At 48.9% G+C, this 22,614-nt stretch overlaps 2 protein-coding genes across 8 annotated transcripts in view; one reads left to right on the forward strand and one right to left on the reverse strand.

Moving 5' to 3' along the window:
- Positions 1-3,864, reverse strand: part of PATZ1 (POZ/BTB and AT hook containing zinc finger 1) — a 31,426-nt gene extending 27,562 nt beyond the window's left edge. For all 7 annotated transcript variants that reach the window (XM_081892331.1, XM_081892329.1, XM_081892327.1 and 4 more), the window contains exon 1: positions 2,494-3,864. In XM_081892331.1, the coding sequence (XP_081748457.1) occupies positions 2,494-3,857 (1,364 nt within the window). In that variant the 5' untranslated portion in view covers positions 3,858-3,864. The remainder of the gene's footprint in view (positions 1-2,493) is intronic.
- Positions 3,865-10,606: 6,742 nt separating this feature from the next.
- DRG1 (developmentally regulated GTP binding protein 1) lies at positions 10,607-21,668 on the forward strand. Its single transcript, XM_081892495.1, has 9 exons — positions 10,607-10,761; positions 13,430-13,553; positions 14,547-14,722; positions 15,423-15,492; positions 15,840-16,009; positions 16,595-16,725; positions 17,268-17,435; positions 20,096-20,218; positions 21,550-21,668. Exons 1-9 carry the CDS (start codon positions 10,720-10,722, stop codon positions 21,647-21,649), a joined length of 1,104 nt encoding a protein of 367 aa, XP_081748621.1. The 5' UTR covers positions 10,607-10,719; the 3' UTR covers positions 21,650-21,668.
- Positions 21,669-22,614: the final 946 nt, after the last annotated feature.

Raw genomic sequence — 22,614 nt, forward strand, 5'->3', positions numbered from 1 at the left:
CCACTCTCTCCTATGTTTACTTGGTCACCAGGAAACTTCACTGGGTTCAATGGAAGAAAGCAGGTTGAGAGTTGCGGCCCGAATCAGTGTGCACACCTGGTTGATTCAGCAAAACGCCTGTCAACATTTTGTGCCCCAAGTGGTTAAGGCATAGATCAATCTTTACTTTTAAATCCACCCAACGCAAAATGCTCCTTTAGTTAGAGCAAGGTGCTTATAATGTCAAGGTTTCAGGTTTGATCCCTGTGCAGTTTTGTTTTGTTTGTTTTTTTTTTGTAGAAAAAGTGCCACACTTTTTAACAAAACAAAAAAAGAGGTGCTGATATTGCGTACCATTGAATACCCCCTGGGGGGAAAGGACGGCGTGTATGGGACAACTACATATTCCTGTACTGCAGGGGTTGGACTAGATCTTCAGGGTCACTTCCAACTCTACAATTCTGTGATTCTATTACTTCTGTATGCCTCTGAATGTCACTTGCTGGGAATCACAAATGGGATAGTGGCTTCCCAGAGGGATATGGCCGGCCACTGTGAGAACAGGACAACCCAGGAGGGTTCTTTTTATGTTACGAGTTTTAGTCTTGTTCTTATTTGCTGTTTGGTGTTTTTAACTGTTTTTAATTATCTTAAATGCAGATCGCCTTGAGATGATGGTTTAGAAGGCGATTAATAAATCAAATATAATAATAGTAATCTCTGAAGCTTAAAGATCATTTAAAAAGTTATGGGTTTTGATTTTTTTAAGTGGCAGTCCAGTTTCAGAGGGGGGAAACACAACCTCTTGCTTACAGCTGAAGTTATCTTAAGCAAAATGCTACCATTGACAAGTCACGTCTGCTGTTCTTTTAATTAAACAACAGTTCAGGTCCATTTGCAGAAGTGATTATCGAACTATAGCCAGAAACAAAACAGGTACCTCTCCAGATAGCCCTCTCCAGATGTTTTCGTCTACAGCTCCCATCATCCCCAGGCATCACAGCCAGATGCTGGGGTTGATGGCAGCGTGTTTGCACTGGCTGGGACTGATGCGAATCGTAGCCCGGAAATATCTACAGCGCACCAGGCTGATGAAGTTTGCCTTGGTCAGTGGTATCTTTAGGAGTGCAAACGAAGCAGGATCTTATGCAAAACCAGAGAAATATTGAAGTAGGTGCAACTCCTGGGAAATTAAGAGCGGAGTCATCATATTTGTCTAAGTAAAAATTGATTCTCTCCACCACCACAAAAGCGATTTTTGTGAAGGATTCCACCAGTCTTTAGGTTGCCACAACCTCTTTAAACAAACGTGATTTCCTGAATTACGGAGACCTGCTTTGATTCGCAGTCACTCATACGGACATAGTGCAAGCCACACAGTTGTGTGAATCCACCTTCGACCAACGAAGCTGCCCTCTCCTTCAAGATCAACACACATGTACTGATCTGATTCCAGACGCTTTTTGCAAGCACACTCAACAATACTTACATCCATGCCCTGTAATTCAAGAACAGCGTTCTATTTCTCTCAAGTAAGCCATCCAAACTCCACCAATGTGAGCATCAGAAAATGCTCAGGACACGAAGGTGGAGAATTTGAAGTCCAGGTCACTCTCATAAAGAGAACCTTTGAGATCCAGGCTCTGGGGAAAACGCCCACACTACCTGGCCAGCCATGTGCTCCCTAGTGGTTAAGATCCCTGCAGCCCTGAGCCAAATTACTCAGAAGTAAGCCCTACTGAATTACTTCCTAGTAAGGCTGCATCCCTGTGAACACAAACTAAGCAAATTCAGTCCGGAGCCTTGCGGGATATACTTCTGTATCAACACGCGCATGCTAGTAAGTCACTTTGAGAAGTTCCACACTATTCCCTGAAAGCACATTCTATGTACGTTTGAAGCACATGACTCCCCCTGAAGAATCCTGGGAACTGCAGTTTGTTGAGGGTGCTGGCAACGGTAGCCCTGCGAAGGGAAACTGCAGTTCCCAGGATTCACTAAAGTCATGTGCTCAAAATATATGCTCAGTATGCTTTAAATGGATGGTGCTGATTTGCATCTTATGTGGCAGCCAGCATAGGCGGTCTTTTGCCACTACAAACAGCCCTCCCCAAGCACACGGTGGACAATATACCTGGGACTCTCTGCATCTCCCCAGCAGGTGTTCTGTCCTTCCATCACCCACCCCATGTTTACTGCAGAACCTGGGCACACCTGTGCAGTGGTGGCTCTTACCTTTAGCCTCCACTCCTCACAAAGTTCCACCTAGAACTGCATCCCACAGCAGGGTGTCCTCCAGATGTTTCAGACTGCAGCTCCCATCAGCATGATGCTCAGGTTAGTATACAATCCGAACATCTGCGGGAGGACATCTGCTGATGGACCTGTGACCTGCAACGTTCCAGTTTCTGCCCAGATCTTTGTGGGTGTCAGCTAACTGTCACACCAGACGCCAACGTCTGGAAAGTCTTTTTTAATTCCAAACCCATGACCCCACGGACACCCCCCTCTTACCTAGAGAAACCTTTTCCGCAGCTCTGGCAAATGTAAGGCTTCCCCACCGACCCATCGTGGGACCGGACGTGATAGGACATACGGTCCTTCCTCTTGAACCGCAGCCCGCACACAGGGCACGAGTAGGGCTTCTCGCCAGAATGTGACAGCTTGTGCCGATTCAGGTGGTAAACGTCCCGGAAGATCTTCCCGCAGATCTCGCAAGCCACCTGCTTCCTTGTCCGGCTCCGCTTGCGGGGCGCGGCCGTGTCATCCAGCCCGGGGATCCCATTCTCGCCCAGCCTGGGGGGTGGGAGGTCGATGTAGCCCAGCTGCAAGCTGGTGACACCATGCTGGGCTTCGTGCTGGCGGAGGCGGTTGGCATCTGTGAAGACTTTCCCGCACAGGCCACAGGGCAGGATGCCAGCGTCCCTCAGACCCCCTGGGGCACTGAACATCATGGAGTCCAGCAGGTTGGCCTTGCGGGGACGCCCCCGCCCCCGCTTGCTGCTCAGAGAGGGGGCGCCAGTGCCAACGTTTTGGAAGGGCGAAGCCAGGAGGGGTGGCGAGAGAGGCCCGGCCACCATGGGAAGACGGTCCACCCCCTGCAAGACGGGCAAGGAAGACTGGGCAGCAGCGGAGAGGGCAGCCCGAGTGGCTTCATCCTCGGGCATCCCGGCGATCCCATTGCCATTGGGGGCCAACCCAGTGCCATTGGTCATGTCAAGGGGGAAGCCCAGATCGGTGGTGCCCGCGCCAGGACGGAAGAGCATGATGTCTGGGCGGGTGGCCGGAGGGACCAGAATCTGGACGTTGGACTGCTTGATGACCTCCTGGCAGATATCGATGACAGAGCGCATGAGAAGGAACTTGGCGGCTGTCATGAGCTCTGGGAAGCTCTCTAGGCGCACCACAATCCGTGAGGTGTAGGCAAAGTCCAGGATGTCTCCGAAGACCTTGGAGCTGATGGTGTGCATCTCCAGCTCCCGGCCTACCCCGCCGGGGCCGCCCCCGCCCCCGGGGCCGCCCCCTCCAGCGCCGGTCGCCTCAGCTGCGCCCCCGTCCGGCGCCCCGGCGGCTCCTGTACCTCCGGCGCCCTCAACGCCTCCACTCAGTCCCTGCGCGCTGAAGACCGACTCGAAGTACTCGCTGCAGGCAGCCAGGACGGCGCGGTGCGCGGGGAAGCTCTCGTCGCCGACGCGGAGAAGCACGTCGCAGAAGCGCCCGCCGTTCTTGCGCTGCTGGTTCAGGTTGTGCAGAAGGTCGGCGCTGTGCCTGCTCACCTGGTACGTGTAGCAGCCCGGTGGGGACGGGCCGCACGCATTGGCACTGGCGGCGGCTGCAGCGGCGGCGGCTGCTGCGGCCGCCTCGTTCACCCGCTCCATCGGGGCTGCTGCTGCTGGAGGCTCGCCTTACCTTCCTGCGCCTGCAGCAGCAGGAACGGCCGGCAGGGGGAGCGCGTCCTCTCGTTCCTCGCCTGCTGCGTTCACGCGCTCCCGTCGAGGGGGCTGGTGCGCGCGCCCGTCAAGCGGGGGAGGAGGAGGGAGAGGATGGGCGGAATGCAAAAAGAAAAGGGAGGGAGGGGGGGAACCAGAATGGCGCACGCGCTCCGCCTCGCGCCTTCCAGAAAATCCCCGGGCCCCGACGGCGCCGTGTGTGCGCGAGCGCGCCCAGGAACCGGAGGAGGAGGAGATGGAGATGAAGGCGGCCCCGTGCGGGGGTTGTTGCAATGCAAATCCCAAAGACAATTGCAAGACTGGAAGAGAAAGCGAAGGCAGGAAGAACAAAAGGCCGACGGCGGGGGAGAGAGAGAGAGAGCGCCCAGAGGCCGCAGGAGCAGCCGCGGCGGGCGGGCAGGCAGGCAGCCCCTTTTCGCCTCTCCCCCCGGGCGAGTTCCTTCGCGGCCGCCACGAGGCGCTGCAGCGGGAGCGGGACCGCCGTGGAAGCTGCTGTCGATGCTGCCGGTGGTGCTGGACGACGAGGAAGCGGCGTCGGTGATGGCTCCGGCTGTCTTTTTCTCTTGGCCGCCGTCGGTGGGAAGTTTTCGGGGGCTGCCGGCACGCTCCGTCCGCCCGCCCGTCCCCCTCCCTCGGTGTATGTGTGTGTGTGTGTTTGGAGCGGAGGAAAGATGGCAGCGGCTGTACTTCCTCTTGCACTTTCACCCCTGGGGGGGAGGGAAAGAAGGAGGGGGGGCCGGCAGTCCCGAGGTCCCCCCCGCGCTGCAAAAAGGAAAAAAGAAAAGCGCTCCGGCAGGGGGCTGCGGAGCCGGCCGGGGCCTCGGATTGTGGGGCGCGCTGCAAACTTTGCTGCTTCTTCTTCGGCGCTGGCGGCCCCCCTCCCGATGTAGAAAGGGACCCCCCCGCGCCCGCTCGCCTTTTCTCTCCCTCCCTCTCTGCAGCCACTGAAGCTCTTCCCCCCTCCCTCGCTTCCTGCCCCCCTCCCTCCCCGCATCCGCCAATGCAAGAGCAGCCAGAGGCAGCAGGCCGGCCCCCCACCCCACGCCACCACCCAACCCCCCCCCTTCCTGGCCGCGGGGGCTGGGGGCTGCTGCTGCAATTGCAGCCGCCCTCCCCCCCTCCCCAGCACTGATCCGCCAATGCCGAGCCAGCAGCGGCAAGGGCCCCCGCCCCAGGCTGAGCAAGGACGGGCTTGCCTGGATGAGAGTTAAACCACCCCCCCCCACACACCCGGTCTAATGGATCTAGGCTGGAACAACTGGGTGGGGGGCGGCTTGCAGCCTGAACTCTCCTCCCCCAGTTGCTCAATGCAGATGGTGCAATTCAACCCCCGCCTTCTCTAATTCCTGTTAAAGCCCCCACACCCAGCCACCCCTCCTTGTCTCTTTCTCTGTTGAAGGTGATCCCTGGAGGGCCGCCTCGGAGCCGCGCCTGGCCTGGGCGAGGGGTGGGGGGCGCGCGGGGCGCTCCCCGGAGGCGCGGGGCTTTAATCCCCGACGGACCCAGCCGCTGGTTCCCCTTCCCCACTACTGCTTCCCACCTATCGGTGCACCGCGGGGCTGGGGAGGGAGGACTTGGGCGCCCATTTGGGCCCTCCTCGGGGGTCGTAGCGCACCTGGAGCGCTTGATGGGCCTCGGCGGGGCGCGCCCAGGCCGCTCCCTCGGCGGCCGCAGAGAACACTGGTGGGCCAACAACCCCATCGCCCGACGGCTCAGCCTGAAGCTGCTTGATGATTTCCCTCCACTTGCAATTCCTGTCCGGCTCTTTTTAACGTTTTATAGAAAATAATTCCGGTATCACAAATTACTTTCCCACTGAAATTGTCTAAATGTTTAGCCTGGCTGGAGAGGGGAGTAGGCAATTGAGTCTTACCAGATTCCAGATCCAAGCCCGCTTCCATCACCGCAAAATTATAAATGGAAAAAGCATTCAGTGAATCCTTTTGATCCCACAATGGGCATTCCTTAATTCAGGCACGGGGGTTTTCTCACTCTGTCCTTTGTGTGTGTTTTCTCCCATTCAGGCAGGTGCCTAAACACATGCAAAACTTTCCCTTTAGCCAGAAAAAAGAAATGCCACTGTGGGAATTGACATGCAAATGAGCAGCAAACCTGCCAACCCCCACAGAGTATCCTAACATGTCCTTGAAGGCCCCATAAAATACCTTTAGCCATCCATGTCCCCAGGTCTCGGGAGTCGCTCCTCCAATCGCCCTGTTTGCACCCAAGCTGGCAGGTGCAACAATGATGTAGGATTTGTCAAGTCTCGCTTTTTATTCCAGTAATTCTTAACGGCACAAAGCCCACATCAAACCTGTGGCACTAGGCGGCAATGTCCTTTAAATCTACTTTTCTCTTTGCCGGAAGCAATTACTGTCACAGAAATAAAAATTTACTCAGATATAGCAAAAGCATTATTCATTTTTAAACAGGTGGTATTTCATGTGGTTTTTGGAGCAAAATAGAAGGGAGAAATTGACACAGCTCCTCTAAATAGAGTTCATTTCTCTCTCTTCAAACGCCCTCACCTGTTTTAACACTTCGGGGATTTTTTTTTTTGCTTCCTCTCAGCTATTCCCCATCTTTCCTTTTCAAGAGTGATGATGCTTCCTTTAAACATCTGTTGCCATGGTACCTTTATGTTCCCAACATTCCCCCTTCTACGTTATTAACAGAGGAGTCAGCCCTTCAAATCTGCCAGCGTATAGGAGTATTACCTAACAGCTAGGTAGAACATGACCCCGTTTACTCAGAGTAGACCCAGTGAAATTAATCTAAGTTTCAGCAGGGCTGCTCTTGAGTATGACAGACTTTGGATGCAACTCAGTTGTTTTAAGAGTGATTTTACCCCCCCCCCCGCAAAAAAACAACAACCCTACTTATTTTTTATTTATTTCAATGGGCCAAACAATGCAGCGATCCTGCTAAACTAGCAGGCCAGTTATCTCAGAGATCATCCATTCCAACCCCCCTGCTATAGCATCCCCGACAGGTTGACATCCAGTTTCCGCTTAGAAACCTCTTAACCTTGGAGAAGACACCTTCATCCAAGGCATCTAATTCCACTGCTAAACAGCTTGCAGTGTCAGGTTGGTCTTGCAAATGTTTAGTCAATATCTAGAGGGTTGGCCTCTGGAGAGAGAGAAAACAAATATGGCAGCCTTTCAAAGATTTGTCTCCCTCCTAAGCTCAGCATAGGCTATCAGTGGCTGGTGCCCATTGGGACTGCTGGGCAGAATACAGGTAGCCAAAGAGCCAAGGTGGCACCAGAGCCAATCAGTTTCATCCCCATCTTACCTGCTGAGATTTGCAAAACTCATTGGGAAGCAGGCAGTGCAAACCACTAGACTTTTTATAAGTAGGTGGAGCATAGCTCATGGTGCAGACTGAGGATGGTGGGGCAGTGCCCCATTTGCAGCCTCCACTGGCATAACCCTTCCTCACATGACCTGTTGGACCCAGCTCCATTTTTCTCTCCCATCCCTGGATTTGTTCCAGTTTGTCAACATCTTGAAGAAGCATCTCTACCCCCATCAATCAGCCTGGACACTGAGATCCAGCTCCAAGGGCCTTCTGGGGGCAAGGGCCTTCTGGGGGTTCTCCTACTTTGAGAAGTGAATTTACAGGTAACAAGGCAGAGGGCCTTCTCGGTAGTGGCACCCACCCTGTGGAACAGCCTCCCATTAGATGTCAAGGTAATAAACAACTGCAGGCGGCAACCATTTTAGGTGCGTTTAACTTACGCACGACCACTGACACATGGGGTGGAGTGGGCTTCTGCGCACTCTGCCGACACAGGGGTCAGAAATTGAATCCCTGCACAAAACGGTTGCTTTCTGTATACAACACTTAGAAGACATCTGAAGGCAACTCTGTATAGGGAAGTTTTTAATGCTTGATGTATCACTGTGTTTTTATATTGTACCCCAAATGGCTGGGGTACTGCAGCTGCTGCTGCTGCTACTACTACTAATTTTATCATTCGGTGCAGAGGAAATAAAGAACACATTTTATAATATGGGGCCAGAATATCTTCCTTGGGTGAGGGGGCTTGCCTGGGGCAGCACTTTGAGGTTGTGGGAGGGCCTTTTGCCAGGCAGGGGTAGCAAGGACCTCTGTCAATTAAAAATTGCCACATCCAGGGCTGTAGCTAGGGGGTGGTGAGGTGCAACAATGCAAAAGTGGCTAAAAAATGTCCATAAACATGTCTATAAATACAAATATCGACCATTGCCTCATTAGAAAAGGTTTTAAATTGAGGGTGAATTGAATGGGTGGTGTTGGGGTTGGAGGAGAGGCAGAAAGAAGAGCTAATTTATGACTAGGCACAATCTAGACAGTTCTTCTGCCAGGGCGCAAGATCACCTAGCTATGGCTCTAGCCATATCCACACAACACCTATTAGCTCAGTCTCTGCACTAATGAGACAGTGGCAGGGAGATGTAAATTCAAACCCACCCGAGGAACAATTTTTTCTGCAAATAAGGAATGGGAAATTAGTAACCCGAGTTCAGTGCTGAGCTAGATGGACCAATGGTCTGACCCACAAAGCATTGTCCATTGTGAGTGGTTTGAGAGAGATCAGGGATCGGTCCCCTGCTTCTTGCTTTCATGGCTCATGGTCAACACCTCACCCTTGGGTGGGGGGCTCAGTAACTTAGCAAATGACCATAGCCCCTGATGCTACAGTCCCTGTTTGACTTGGATTTGGGCATATGAAATGGATTAGGGTACAGTTTGGAACATACAACCTAGGGATAGAGATTACGAGAGAGAAAATCTGAAAGTACTACGATGCAATAGCAATAAATATTCTAAAACTCCCAGCTTTTCAGTACTTTCAGTACTAGCTCCAGCTAAAAGAACTCACTCCCAAGGAATTGGCACACATCTGCTTTGCTTTAGGACAGATATACTCCTCCTGCTGTTCATGAACTTCCCATTAGTGTGAGTCCTGCTGGCAGAATTGTCACACTTTGAGCTTTTGCGAATAGGTTGGGATTCTAGCTTTAGATCAAGGTGTGTATGTAGCGTAGGATTTACTGCCTGCTTAAAATTGTAATTTGCCTTTCTGAAACAGCATTTACATATTCTGTCATGTTCAATTCATATAATAAACCAAGCTTTATTTGTTAATGTGTCAAGAATCTTAATGTAAAGCTATTTGTTTGCCTCTAAAAATTACTGGGTTGCTCATCTGGCAGTTAATAGCTTGCTAGGGTCACTGGCCCAGAACCCAAAGTAAAAGCGTGTCGGGAGTTTTATTTAGGCAGGAAATGAGACAAGTACATATTCATAAATGGACACACGTTATAACTCTAGCAAAAGATCCCAAACCTCTTGTTAATGTGTAAGGATACATGAGTGCTGGATGCATGTTCAAACACACAACTGTGGCACCCAGAAGGAAGGGGAAAGCAATCTGTACAATGACTTTTTCCATTGGGAGAAGTGGGGCATAAATTTAACAATGCATTTTCAGAGTCTTCTCTATCCTGGTGGACATTAGATAATTTGGACTGCAAATCCCATCATCCTCAGTCCTGAGTTGTACTCCAGAACATCTGGAGGGCACCTGGTTGGAGAAACTGCATGATTCATAATAATAGTAGAGGCGGTAGCAGCAACATTGCACTATCATTACATCTCTGGGGTTGGAGGAACTTTTGGCCTGCCAGGTGTTGCAGAACTACAACTCCCATCAGCCCTAGCAGCCTTGGGCAATGGCCAGGGATGATGGGACTGTAGTTCACACCTGGCAGGCCAAAGACTGCCCACACCTGTTGTATGGGGTACTGTGGTAGGAAGGAATTGAGAGGCTCTTGCCATGAGGTGGCTACAGTCAAGAAAATGGGGTGTCAACAGAGGCAGGGGATAGGAAGGGGATGGAAACTATATATTGTTGCAGTTACATGTCATTAGGTTTAGGAATAGTAAACAACATGTTTTGGGGGTGGGGAGAGAATATAAGCCAGGGGTTCTCACACATTTCCCCCATAGATCCCTTCAAAATTTCAGAGGGTCTTGGCAGCCCACTTATTTTTTTCTGCCTGTTGTAATGCAAGGTTATTAATTAATTAATCCATTACAGTATTATTATGTTCTGTGTTTTAATGTCATAAGCCATCCTGTCATCTTCCGGTGAAGGGTGGTATATAATTTTAATAATAATGTGCCGTGTTAGATGCTGTATGGTTTTTAATTGCTTCTCTTATTTCTTATATTTTTTCTTTAATGATATAGTATTCCACAGAAGTCAAACGGTACGATTTAAAACTATTATTTTTATCGCTTCTGGAATTAAAATGAAAGATAAGGTAGACAATAAAAGGATAATTCTAAGTATTTAACGAGATGGACCTACCACCTGAATGAGAGCCGCAGTTTGGGAGCGCCTGACAGAAATAAAGCCTTATTTATTAACAGGTCTCTCTATCTGCCTTGTAGGCCCAGACCTGAGCGTAGTAGCGAGGGTGGGGTCTGTGCCTCCTGCAATACCGTCTCCCGGCCATTAGGCGGGAGGAGTCCTTACGGCGACGCTTAAGCTGTCTCCTTTGGTTTCCTCTCTGGCCTCCACTCTATGGTAGCGTCCTCGCTCCCCCCTTTCCAGGAGTCATGGGTGGAGCGTGATGACAACAGAAAGGCGGCGGTAACTCTCGCACTCCGCGCGCGCCCCCCTGCCGGGCTTTTGTTAGAAGTCTCGCGAGAACCTGTGCTTTGGGCGCATGCGCCGTGCCACAGGCCTGAGGAGAGCCGTCCGTGAGGCACCGCTGCCGCTGCCACCGCCATCATGAGCACGACGTTGGCCAAGATCGCCGAGATAGAGGCCGAGGTAACCCAACCAGCGGCGAATGAAAGGCTCCTCGGCTCTCCCTGTGGCCCCAACCAGCGGCTCCGCCCTGTCCAACTGGGCTGTGGAGGAGTCGTGGGCGGGGCTCAGTAGAGCCTCCGTGCACTGCGGCAGTCTATCTGCCGGGGGTCAACAATGCGGGAGGCTGGTAGAAGCTTGCTGGACTGAGGTCGAATAGTGTATTTGTTACCCCTAGTGCTTTCCAGATGTTGCTGGAGTGCAGCTCCCATCCTTATCGCTGAGCATTGCCGTGTTGGCTGATGGGATTCGGAGTCCCCAGCAGTACGTGGGAGACAGCATGTTGGGCAAGGCTGGAGCCCAGGGGAGGGAGATACAGTGGTACCTCGGGTTAAGTACAGTGGTACCTCGGGTTACATTGGCTTCAGGTTACATACGCTTCAGGTTACAGACTCCACTAACCCAGAAATAGTACCTCAGGTTAAGAACTTTGCTTCAGGATGAGAACAGAAATCGTGCTCTGGTGGCGCGGCAGCAGCAGGAGGCCCCATTAGCTAAAGTGGTGCTTCAGGTTAAGAACAGTTTCAGGTTAAGAACGGACCTCCGGAACGAATTAAGTACTTAACCCGAGGTACCACTGTTCTTAATTCGTTCCGGAGGTCCGTTCTTAACCTGAAACCTGAAGCACCACTTTAGCTAATGGGGCCTCCCGCTGCTGTCATGCCACCATAGCCCAATTTCTGTTCTTATTCTGAAGCAAAGTTCTTAACCTGAAGCATTATTTCTGGGTTAGTGGAGTGTGTAACCTGAAGCTTCTGTAACCCGAGGTACCACTGTACTTATTTTTTTTGTGTGTGAGCCCCCCACTCCCCCTGCTTTCCACCAATGTATCTGTTTATTTATGCTCTGCCCAAGGGTATGTAAAATTAATAAGTAAATAGGAATAAATAGCACTGGCCCTGCCTGGTGTTAAGGGTTGCCGAATGAAGTTGGAGGGTGGTGGGCTTGTGTCTTCTGAGCACAGTGCAGACAGGCCACCTTGCCCCAATAAAAAACGGATAGCTGGGGCTTAGGTGGCTTGTGAACAGCCATTGCTAGTTGGAGCCCGTTGGAGTTGCAGCACCAGGTTGGTTCAGTGTTTTTCAAACTTGGGTCTCCAGCTGCTGTTGCACTACAACTCCCATCATCCCTAGCTAGCAGGACCAGTGGTCAGGGATGATGGGAAATGTAGTCCTACAAATAGCTGGGGACCCAAGTTTGAGAAACACTGGGCCTTAGACAGACCCAAGGAGGAGACAGCAGAGGAGGGATCTATCCCAGCTATAGGCTGCAGCCACTAGTAGTTAAGGCTGAAAGTGTGCAACTCACACAGTGTCACCCAGGAAGCTTCATGGTCAAGCCAGGATTTGAACCTGGATCATCCTAGTTCTAGTCCAATCCTCAGGAAAACAATAATTGTCTTGTTTGACCCCTACCTTCCACAACACTGTTGGGGTTGGGCTCTGATTCAAGTTAAGCCTTGAAAACTGCCACCCCTCCTTCTGCCTTTGTCCGAGTTTCCTACAGATTAGGAACAACCCTCTGTAGTTTTTCTGATGGGACAGATACTCTTCCTGTGTCTCTTGCATGATTTGCAGACAACTCCTCACTCCTTTAAATCTCTTCTGTGGCAGGGAAGAGTGACCTATGCCCTTCAATGAATGAATGAATTTATTAATACGGTCACAGACCAGCGTCAACACACACAATATCATAGATCATAAAAAATATCAGAAATACAAGGGACAATATGAATATAACAAGGATTTAAATATAAAAAATTAAAATTAATTATTAGTGTGCCCCCTGTAATTAACATTTAGGGGTTTGGTCATTATGGGATACCACTTGCTTCCTGCGATTGATTGCAGACACACAGAATTTAGCTACATTTAATGTAGTCCTGGGATTCTTGTCCTCTAGCAGTAGTTTTAAACTATGGTATTCTGATTCTTTCCTGGACTTTTGCAAAACAGGTGTAATAAAAGTCAGATGTATATCCTCATAAAGACGACAACGTAATAGTACATGTGAAGCAGTTTCAACTTCCAACGAGCCACAAGGGCAGACCCGTGCTGTGTATGGTTTACCCTCAAATCTGCCCTGAAGTAAGGCAGAAGGGAGAACGTTAAATCTGGCGAGGGTAAAAGACCGTCTGTATTTGGGTGCCTGAAGACCTGACAGATAATTAGCTGGAGAGAAACCTCTCCCATGGTCCCTTATTGCTGGATGTTTGATCATTTCGCTCATATTGCATTGTAATTCTACGTCCCAGATACGCTGGCGAATTGTAGTCCTAGCTTTCCCGAAGCCTGTCGCTATCAGGGTCTGCTGTGGGATCCCCAAGCCTTTAAGCTTTTCCAGCAGTGTAGCTTTCCATCTGGATTGGTAGGTATCTAATAAGGTTAAAGGTGCCAGCCCAACCGGAAAGAAAATAAGCTTTAGCCAATAATGGATCTTCAATATCCATATCCGAGTACTGATAGGAATTTGCCCAACCTCCAAACGGACCGCTATGTTGGATACGCAAGAGGGGATGCCCTTCAATGTAATATGCAAGACCTTGGAACAAGGTTGGTGTCACCAATCTTTCCCATAAAAGTCCTGGGCTTGTGCAGCCCTCCCTGAGCTTTGTCTTCTCCCCACTCCACAGATGGCCCGCACGCAGAAGAATAAGGCCACAGCTCACCATCTGGGGCTGTTGAAGGCACGTCTGGCCAAACTGCGCCGAGAGCTCATCACCCCGAAGGGAGGTGGAGGGGGTGGTCCAGGAGAAGGTATGCACAGTATTCCAAAAGGATGGGAATGAGTGGCTCAATCCTCAAGTTGAAGTTGGAAATGGAGCTGTTTTCCTCTCGTTAGTAGAAAAAAGAATATACAAAATACACCAAAAATATGTGCACTTGCTTTGGAAATTATACAGAATTTTTCTTGTTTAAGATGCTGACTGTAAACTGCTGAGGTAGTGACTAGGAAGGGTAGTGACTGGTTTGAGTACTTCCTACTGTTCCCCCATGCATGTTTATTCAGATGCTGAACACCTGAAGGTGGCTTATAGTTCAGGATTATATGTACACTTGATGTCATGTGCTTTTCCTCCCCTCTCCTCCTCTGGTGAAGTAATACAGATTTTGTTTCAGTTTTCAGTTGTCCACAGTTGCACACTGCGTCTGAACCCTAAACCAAACATAACTGTGTGTGAATCCTAAACATAGTTAGTCTTAACTATGGTTTATTGTTGAAGTCTTCATAAACCATAGTTGGCTTGTTTCAGTAAACTATTGCTGAGAGTAACCCCAGTTTGGACATAAGACTAAACTTTGGTTTGTTAAAAATAGAAGCAAATGTTTTTGATCTCCTTGCAGCCATATTTGATCAGGAGTTGGGCTGGTGGGAAGTTGCAGGGATTTAAAGTCTTCTCACGTAATGCTAAACCATATGCCAGTGTAGCATCTGATTGGGACCTGTATTTATTACGGGTGAGCAAGACTTTGAGGCTCTGGCACTTAAATAAAACCTGTTAATAAATCCTATGGGCAGATAAAAATATTTCTCTGATAGGATACCAAATCTATCTCAGGCTGAAGGTATCATCCAAGGGGCCCCAGCCTGGCTTGCTGAGATGACTCTCTTCTCTGGCTTTCTCCAGAGGTCTTCTCCCCTCCCTTTTCATGCTCCAACTTCCTGGAGGGGCCTGGCACTACGAAGGGGCAAGTGTAGCCCATCTCTTCTGTAGCCTGTCAGTAACAGTACTGATTTCTGCATTGAAGGTTTTGATGTTGCAAAGACTGGCGATGCCCGAATTGGTTTTGTGGGCTTCCCATCCGTGGGGAAATCCACTTTGCTGAGCAACCTTGCTGGAGTCTACTCGGAGGTCGCTGCCTATGAGTTCACCACGCTGACCACGGTGCCTGGTGTGATTCGATACAAAGGAGCAAAAATACAGGTGAACTCTCTAGATCTGGGATGGGAGTGTATGTGAAGGATGGAATATCTGAAATACGTATGAAGGGCCATTTACCCCCAGTACATTTCTGGTCTAGGTGGGGAGATTTTTTCCTTTTGTTTAATTAGAGCTCATTCTGTACATAAAAGTGGTTCTGCTTATTACGATGGCATCAGCTGACTTTTCCGAAGTCAAGCCCTCTAGCATAGTATATTCTAGCTATACTAGGAACAGCTTAATAGGATACCCTCCAGGGATTGTGAACTACAACTCCCATCAGCCCCAGCCAGCAAAAAAAAATTTCTAGAGGGCACCATGATGGCCACTCCTGATCTACACTGTTTGGCAGCAGATCTCCTGGAGATGCTTATGATGGTATCACCTTTTGTCATTAGATGTACAGGCACAAAGGGTGACAAATATATAAGAATTAAATGGCAACAGAATGCAAAAGTACAATCTCTGACACTTCGATTAGAGCTTAAATGTAAGCAAAAGAGAGCAGTAGTAATTGGTGACAGATTTCCTCAGCAAAGCTAAGATTATTGTGTTATTTCCTGTCATGGAACAGGAAACCATTGCCTCTATTCAGACTCAGATGAATGAAGCTGATCAATATTGTTAAAATGATTCTGCTGGTGGATTCTGGCTTGCTGATTTCTATATAATGGGTTTCTTTCCTCTTCCTTAAACCCTACAGCTTCTGGATCTTCCAGGAATTATTGAAGGTGCAAAAGACGGGAAGGGTCGTGGTCGCCAGGTCATTGCAGGTGAGGTTGCTGCTCCAGTATCAGAAATTCTTCTCTGCCCTATCCGTCTTTTTGTGCTTTTGGGAGGGAGGAATCTTTACAGATATCTTTCTTGTCATTTGATATGTTTTGTCCACTGTGTCGTATTTTGTGAATGTTTCGTCTCCATAGAAAGCAGAGGTTTGACTTTTTCCAGCTTCCTTTGCTTGCACCTGATTTAAAGAGCAGACTTTATAAGGCATTCTGGCTTGGAGAAGCAGATTGCAAAACAGGACTGAGAAGTGCTTGGCACAGGATGCAACTCTTTCTTTCCAACCTCTTTGAAGAGGCAGAGCAAAAGTTTTTTTCAATCTTTTCTTTCTTCTCAGTTGCTCGAACCTGCAACCTTATTCTGATAGTCCTGGATGTCCTGAAGCCCCTGGGACATAAGAAGATAATTGAGAATGAGCTTGAGGGCTTTGGAATCCGACTGAACAGCAAACCTCCCAACATTGGCTTTAAGAAGAAGGACAAAGGAGGCATCAATCTCACAGCCACTGTAAGCAGGCCTGGGCAGAAAGTGTGTGTGTCTCCTGCCTTGTCACTCTGACAAGGAGAGAGCTCTTTGGATAATCTGAATGCTCTTCTGGCTGTGCCTGGGTAGTTTTGGAAGAGAGCTATTTAATTAATTACATTTATCTGGGGACAATCCTTGCTGATCTGGACAAGGAGCCCATGGCTTTGAATGGGGCCTCGCTTTGACATAGATTTATTTGTGAGAACAGTAAGAGACTTTTCCTTGTTGCAATGGAAAGGGAAGTATGCTGTGCCATTAGCTGCTGGAATATGGCTAGTTGTACAGAGATGAGAGTCTCATCTGTTGCTCCACCCATTTTTGCCTCTGGCTCTGCCCATCACTGACATGAAGCCCTCTGGCTGAGAAAGGTTCCTCTCTGATGGTCTGAAAGGTTCCTGTCTGATAGGATCTTCAGATCTGTAGAGCTGGGACTTGCTCACTAATTAGGTTACCACAAGAAAAGAACGGAAGCTTCTTCAAATAGCTCTAATGGAATAATAACAAACCCAAATCTGCTGGGTTCTCCAGAGTTACTTACCTCCTAAATATCTTTTGTTCTTCCATTAGTGCCCACAGAGTGAGCTGGATACTGAAACTGTGAAGAGCATTTTGGCGGAGTATAAAATTCACAATGCTGATGTCACGCTGCGTAGTGATGTTACTGCAGACGACCTCATCGATGTGGTTGAAGGAAACAGGTAGTGTGGTGGAGCTTGTGAATCAGACTGATTGATGAGGTTTACTAGGCTGTTGGGGTTGCTTATACTGTGTCACAGATGCCTTTCAAATTCTTCAGGGAATCAAAATCCAGTGTGCGTTATATATTATGCAAAGCAAGCACTTTTATCATTATGAATACAGGCTGTTTGGGATGTGCTGGGGGTTGCGTCGTGGGTTTTGTACTTTTGGAAATCCACTCTTGAAGAGGGTCTGATTTGTGAGGAGGCCGTTTGCCTTCCCACTTGATTCCAGTAGCAAGGAGCTGTGCAATTGCTCTTGTAACTGCTGAAAGGTGTGGAGTAGTTTTCTCAATGGAAGACCAAGAGCGCAGGATGGTCTTTTTTGTTTTGGGACACTGGAACAAGTGCCAAATCTTTGTGGACACATGTGGGGCACAGTAGTTATTCCAAAATACATCTGTCTTGTAACCATGATCATTCAGGAGGGACAGTAGAGAGTAATCACTAGTTTTTTAAAAAAGAAATGTGTATTGTCTGTGATAATTTATTCACTCTTACAGAGTTTACATCCCATGCATTTACGTGCTGAACAAAATTGACCAGATCTCCCTTGAGGAACTAGACATAATTTACAAAGTGCCTCACTGTGTTCCAATCTCTGCTCACCACCGGTGGAACTTTGATGACCTCTTGGAGAAGATCTGGGACTACCTAAAACTTGTGCGAATGTGAGTCAAGTGTTTTGCATTGTCCAGGCTTGAAAGCATCTCTGGTTCCCATGCACTTGGAAATCTGCAGCTGCATTTCCTTCCCCACTGTCCTGGTTTGAGCTGGTTGACTTGCAGGCTGGTCTTTGAAGTTGGCTTCTTTTCTTTCTTGCTGTAATCATGTTCTGTCCCATGGTGCCACATGTAAGCCCTAAAATAGCTTTCGACAGTTGTAAACAAAACCTTTGTACAATTTGGCATCATTGCAGTTTTCTATGACAGGATAAATGTGGTAGGGTGATGCCTTCAGTAAACAGAATGGCCATTCATCGGGAATGGAGGGAATTGTGGAGGACAACAGATGAGCCACTCTGGACTTTAAGGGCATGTTTCAGTGCAAAAAAATGATAACTTTATGCACATTGAAAATTGGCTTGACATTGAGAAGAGTAGGCTAGGATCTTTCTCTGTTCTATGTGTGCTGGGAATTTTTTTAATATTTGGGGGGGTACAGGGGAGCGTTTCTTTGTGCTTGAATTCTGAAGCACTACAGTTCAGACACAAGGATTTATCTCATCTGTTTTTTGTTGCTGCAAAGCAGCCTTCTCCACCCTTGTTGGAGAACCTAGAGAGCCAGTGTGGTGTAGTGGTTAAGAGCGGTAGACTCGTACAGTGGTACCCCGCAAGACGAACGCCTCGCGAGACGAAAAACTCGCAAAACGAAAGGTTTTTTCGTTTTCGAGTTGCCTCGCAAGACGAATTTCCCTATGGGCTTGCTTCGCAAAACGAAGCTTGCCCCGGGGACAGCGGGTCTTCTCTTTTGAAGCAAGGGGCGGCGGGGAGATCGCTTCTCCCCACCGCCCCTTGCTTCAAAAGAGGTCCGGGGGCAGCTCTTCCCGCTGCCCCCGGACCTCTTTTGAAGCAAGCGGCTGCGGGGAGATCGCTTCTCTCCGCAGCCGCTTGCTTCAAAAGAGATCCCGGACCTCTTTTGAAGCAAGCGGCTGCGGGGAGATCGCGTCTCTTCGCAGCCGCTTGCTTCAAAAGAGATCCCGGACCTCTTTTGAAGCAAGCGGCTGCGGGGAGATCGCGTCTCTCCGCAGCCGCTTGCTTCAAAAGAGATCCCGGACCTCTTTTGAAGCAAGCGGCTGCGGGGAGATCGCGTCTCTCCGCAGCCGCTTGCTTCAAAAGAGATCCCGGACCTCTTTTGAAGCAAGCGGCTGCGGGGAGATCGCGTCTCTTCGCAGCCGCTTGCTTCAAAAGAGATCCCGGACCTCTTTTGAAGCAAGCGGCTGCGGGGAGATCGCGTCTCTCCGCAGCCGCTTGCTTCAAAAGAGATCCCGGACACCTGCCCCAGCCGCTGGGCTTCGTAGCGCTGCTGCGAAGCTGGGCGGGGGGCGGGAACACCTGCCCCAGCCACCCCGCTTCGGAACGCTGCTCCGAAGCGGGGTGGGGGGGCGGGAACACCTGCCCCAGCCGCCGGGCTTCGTAGCGCTGCTGCGAAGCCGGGCGGGGGGGCGGGAACACCTGCCCCAGCCACCCCGCTTCGGAACGCTGCTCCGAAGCGGGGTGGGGGGGCGGGAACACCTGCCCCAGCCACCCCGCTTCGGAACGCTGCTCCGAAGCAGGGGGGGGGGCGGGAACACAGACTGTCCCCGGACCTGGTCTGAAGGCGGTTTCCCTAGGAACGCATTAATTGATTTTCAATGCATTCCTATGGGAAACCGTGCATCGCAAGACGAAAAAACCGCAAGACGAAGAGACTTGCGGAACGAATTAATTTCGTCTTGCGAGGCACCACTGTAATCTGGTGAACCGGGTTTGATTCCCCGCTCCTCCACATGCAGCTGCTGGGTGACCTTGGGCTAGTCACACTTCTTTGAAGTGTCTCAGCCGCACTCACCTCACAGAGTGTTTGTTGTGGGGGAGGAAGGGAAAGGAGAATGTTAGCCACTTTGAGACTCCTTCGAGTAGTGATAAAGCAGGATATCAAATCCAAACTCTTGTGCTCTCCAGCTGTTTAGGGCAGCAGCCCTAGCCAGCAGCTAGGGATTATGGGAGTTGGAAATCTGAAAACATCTGGATGGCACCAGGTTGGAGAAAAGTATTCTAGAGGGTATGACCTGAACCAGTGGGTTCAAAGTTCAAGAAAGAATTTCGATAAAACAGTAGGAAGAACTTTATGTCAGCACAAGTTATTTGGAACAGCCTGTGTTAATGGTGATGGGGGACTCCCCTGCACTGGAGCTTTTAAGCAGAGGCAGGCTGGCTGGCTTCCTATTGGGGATGCTGCAGTAGTGGGTGTCCTGCATTAGAAGAGTGTTGGGCAAGATGACCTCTGTAGTCGGTTCCAGCTCTATAATTCTGCAAACTATTACACACCCCTCCTTTCTGCCAAAGGAGCCCAAATGTGGCAAACACACAAATAATAAAGGCAATTAAAAACATCTGAAAACAATTTTAATATAGCTGCAAACTGGGAGAGATCTCTTCTTAAAAGGCTTGTTGGAAAAGGAAGGTTTTTGAGAGGCACCAAAAAGACAATGGAGATGGCCCCTTCCTAGTATTCAAGGCTTTAGATGATGAATCTTTGCCCCGGGTAGAAGGCAAACCTTGTTTGAAATGTATCTGTGTTTTAACGTGCTGTAGCATCTCCTTTTGATGACTCTAAATTTAAATTGCAGTTACACAAAGCCCAAAGGGCAGCTACCAGATTACAGCTCTCCCGTAGTCTTGCCTTACTCTCGGACCACAGTGGAGGATTTCTGCATGAAGATCCACAAAAACCTGATTAAAGAGTTTAAGTAGTAAGTACGGCCTACAAAGCAGCCAATTTTGCTCCCGCAGTCCTTGTAATGTCACAGCACCAGGCGACAAAAACATCGACTCAGGCTTCCTTTCAAATAGAAAATGACTAGGCATTGGGAGGTTCAGCATTTTTGTGGGAAATTAACTGTAGTCTTTTGTCTGATCGTTTTTCTATTCTCCTTGTAGTCTTAGACAGCCTCGAGAGCACTGGGTCACAAGTACATGGCTTTTCGATACGATACGATAACTTTATTTCATTCAGTTTTGCAAAAAAAACCCCAAGCCTTTGAAGAATATTTCTCATAGTACTATCACTGTGATGGAACAACTTGTACTTTGTAATTGAAAAGTGTATCAAAGGGCAGGGAAGCCATTGTAGGAGAAGGGAAGATAACAGTTCTTCGTAGTGGAAGATAAGTTGCCCTACGGAACCAGAAAATAGATTGTTACAATGACATGCTACATGGGGCTACCTCAAATACTGTTTGGAAGCTCAAGCTCATGGGTAGGCAAACTAAGGCCCGGGCACCGGATCCAGCCCAATCGTCTTCTAAATCCGGCCCGCGGACAGTCCGGGAATCAGTGTGTTTTTACATGATTAGAATGTGTGCATTTATTTAAAATGCATCTCTGGGTTATTTGTGGGGCATAGGAATTCGTTCACCCCCCCCCCCCAAATATAGTCCTGCCCTCCACAAGGTCTGAGGGACAGTGGACCGGCCTCCTGCTGATGTTTGCTGACCCCTGCTCTAGCTGCTACTGGGCTCTGGAGTGGCATGCAAAATCCAAATCATATTATTCTCTGTGAACTGCTGTGGCTGCCTATTCTGAGCAAGGTTTTGATACCGACTTACAGGGTTGCAAAAATGGCTGAGCCCCCCAGATGCTTGATGGGGCACATCTGTTGGTATCTCCAAGGCCACCAGTTGAGGTCTTTGGAGTAGGCTTCTGTCATTTTGGGTGAAGGAAGTCTGTGCAGGGTGTCCTTGAATTTATGAAATTTCCTGTTAGTAAAGATGTGTCAGGTGTCATTATCACTTGTTCTGTCATTTCCTGAAGGTAGGCTGATCATATCTGTTTGGATGTATTATCTTACTGTTGCTTTGCAGTTTTTTAATAGCCAAAACTATTTTATAAGTGTTTTGTTTGCTGCTTGTTTTATATTTTATTTGTGAGGCACTCAGAGAGAATTAAAGAATAGTGGCCAAGAGAGATTAGTGAGATTCTCTGACCTGTAGAGAGTATCTGAATTTCTGGGGAAGCCTCACTGCTGCTGATCTATATAAACTGTGGAAGTGTAGTATCTCAACTAAACACTTTTCTTTTTCAGTGCACTTGTGTGGGGCTCATCGGTCAAGCACAACCCACAGAAAGTTGGGAAGGATCATACCATGGAGGATGAAGATGTCATTCAGATAGTGAAGAAATAAAAAGCTCTACTGGGCAATTTGTCATGACTCCTTCTCCTCAGTGACTGTTCAGAAGCTTGTTCTATTTGCCGGATGGTTGAATGTGTGTGTGCTCATTCCTATCTTAATCCTTTGAGGAAAGTCAGGTGTATTAGCCATGGGAGCAATGAAAATCTGTTTACTGTGTGAGGCCTTGGTCTCTATTGCTGTTTTGACTGACTGCACAGCCTCACACTAGGGCAGGGGGAAGCTAACCTGCGGCTCCTCCCAACCAAAGCTAGACTTTAGCTCCAAGCAGCCAGCCAGGCAAGGGGGAGGCACAGCCCAGCAGCTGGAGGTCCACAGCTTCCCCATCCTTGCTGTAGTGTAGATAAAACATACAAGGAAGAAAATGTGAAGCCTTCTGCTTTGCTTTGTGCATGAGAGGCATACAAAACTAGCATCTTGTCATTATATGCTTGTGTAAATAAAGCATGCAGATAAAAACTTGAATATTAATTCCTGAATGGTGCTCATGCCTAGAACTTAAACACAGTGTATGCCTATAACAAGGTTTTGCGAGTATGGGTTAAGAGCTTTGCTTTTTTCCACCTCACTCTTCCCCCTGGGGATTTTAAGACTGGCACCTCTCATTGCCGTTTGAAATACCTAGAAATGTTTTCTTCAAGCTTTTCCAAAATTGACACAGCTTTGTACAAAAGGCGTCTCTGGTATACCAGTGATGATAACCAGCTGCCTATGGAAAAACCCACACATCACGTGTCCACAAGAGCCCATTCCTGCTCCCACTGAATGTGGCATTTAGATACAAGAGTTGCCCGGATGGTGGTGGAGGTAGAATTTAACTATCAAGATTAGGTAGCCAGGAATAAGGTTATTCTCATGCCAGCTGCTAGATGCGAAAGGCATAATTTATCTGTGCATTATGTGAAGTTCTTCCTTTCTCACTGACTAGCATCACTGGATGACCCCTACTTCCTCTAGTG

Source organism: Podarcis melisellensis, assembly GCF_964234715.1.
Source record: "Podarcis melisellensis genome assembly, chromosome: 16".
NCBI lineage: Eukaryota > Metazoa > Chordata > Lepidosauria > Squamata > Lacertidae > Podarcis > Podarcis melisellensis.

Coding starts and splice junctions, on each gene's coding strand:
- DRG1 (XM_081892495.1), top strand. CDS start 10,720: ATGAGCACGACGTTGGCCAAGATCGCCGAGATAGAGGCCGAG. Junction 10,762..13,429: donor TCGCCGAGATAGAGGCCGAG/GTAACCCAACCA, acceptor CCCACTCCACAG/ATGGCCCGCACGCAGAAGAA. Junction 17,436..20,095: donor TACCTAAAACTTGTGCGAAT/GTGAGTCAAGTG, acceptor TTTAAATTGCAG/TTACACAAAGCCCAAAGGGC.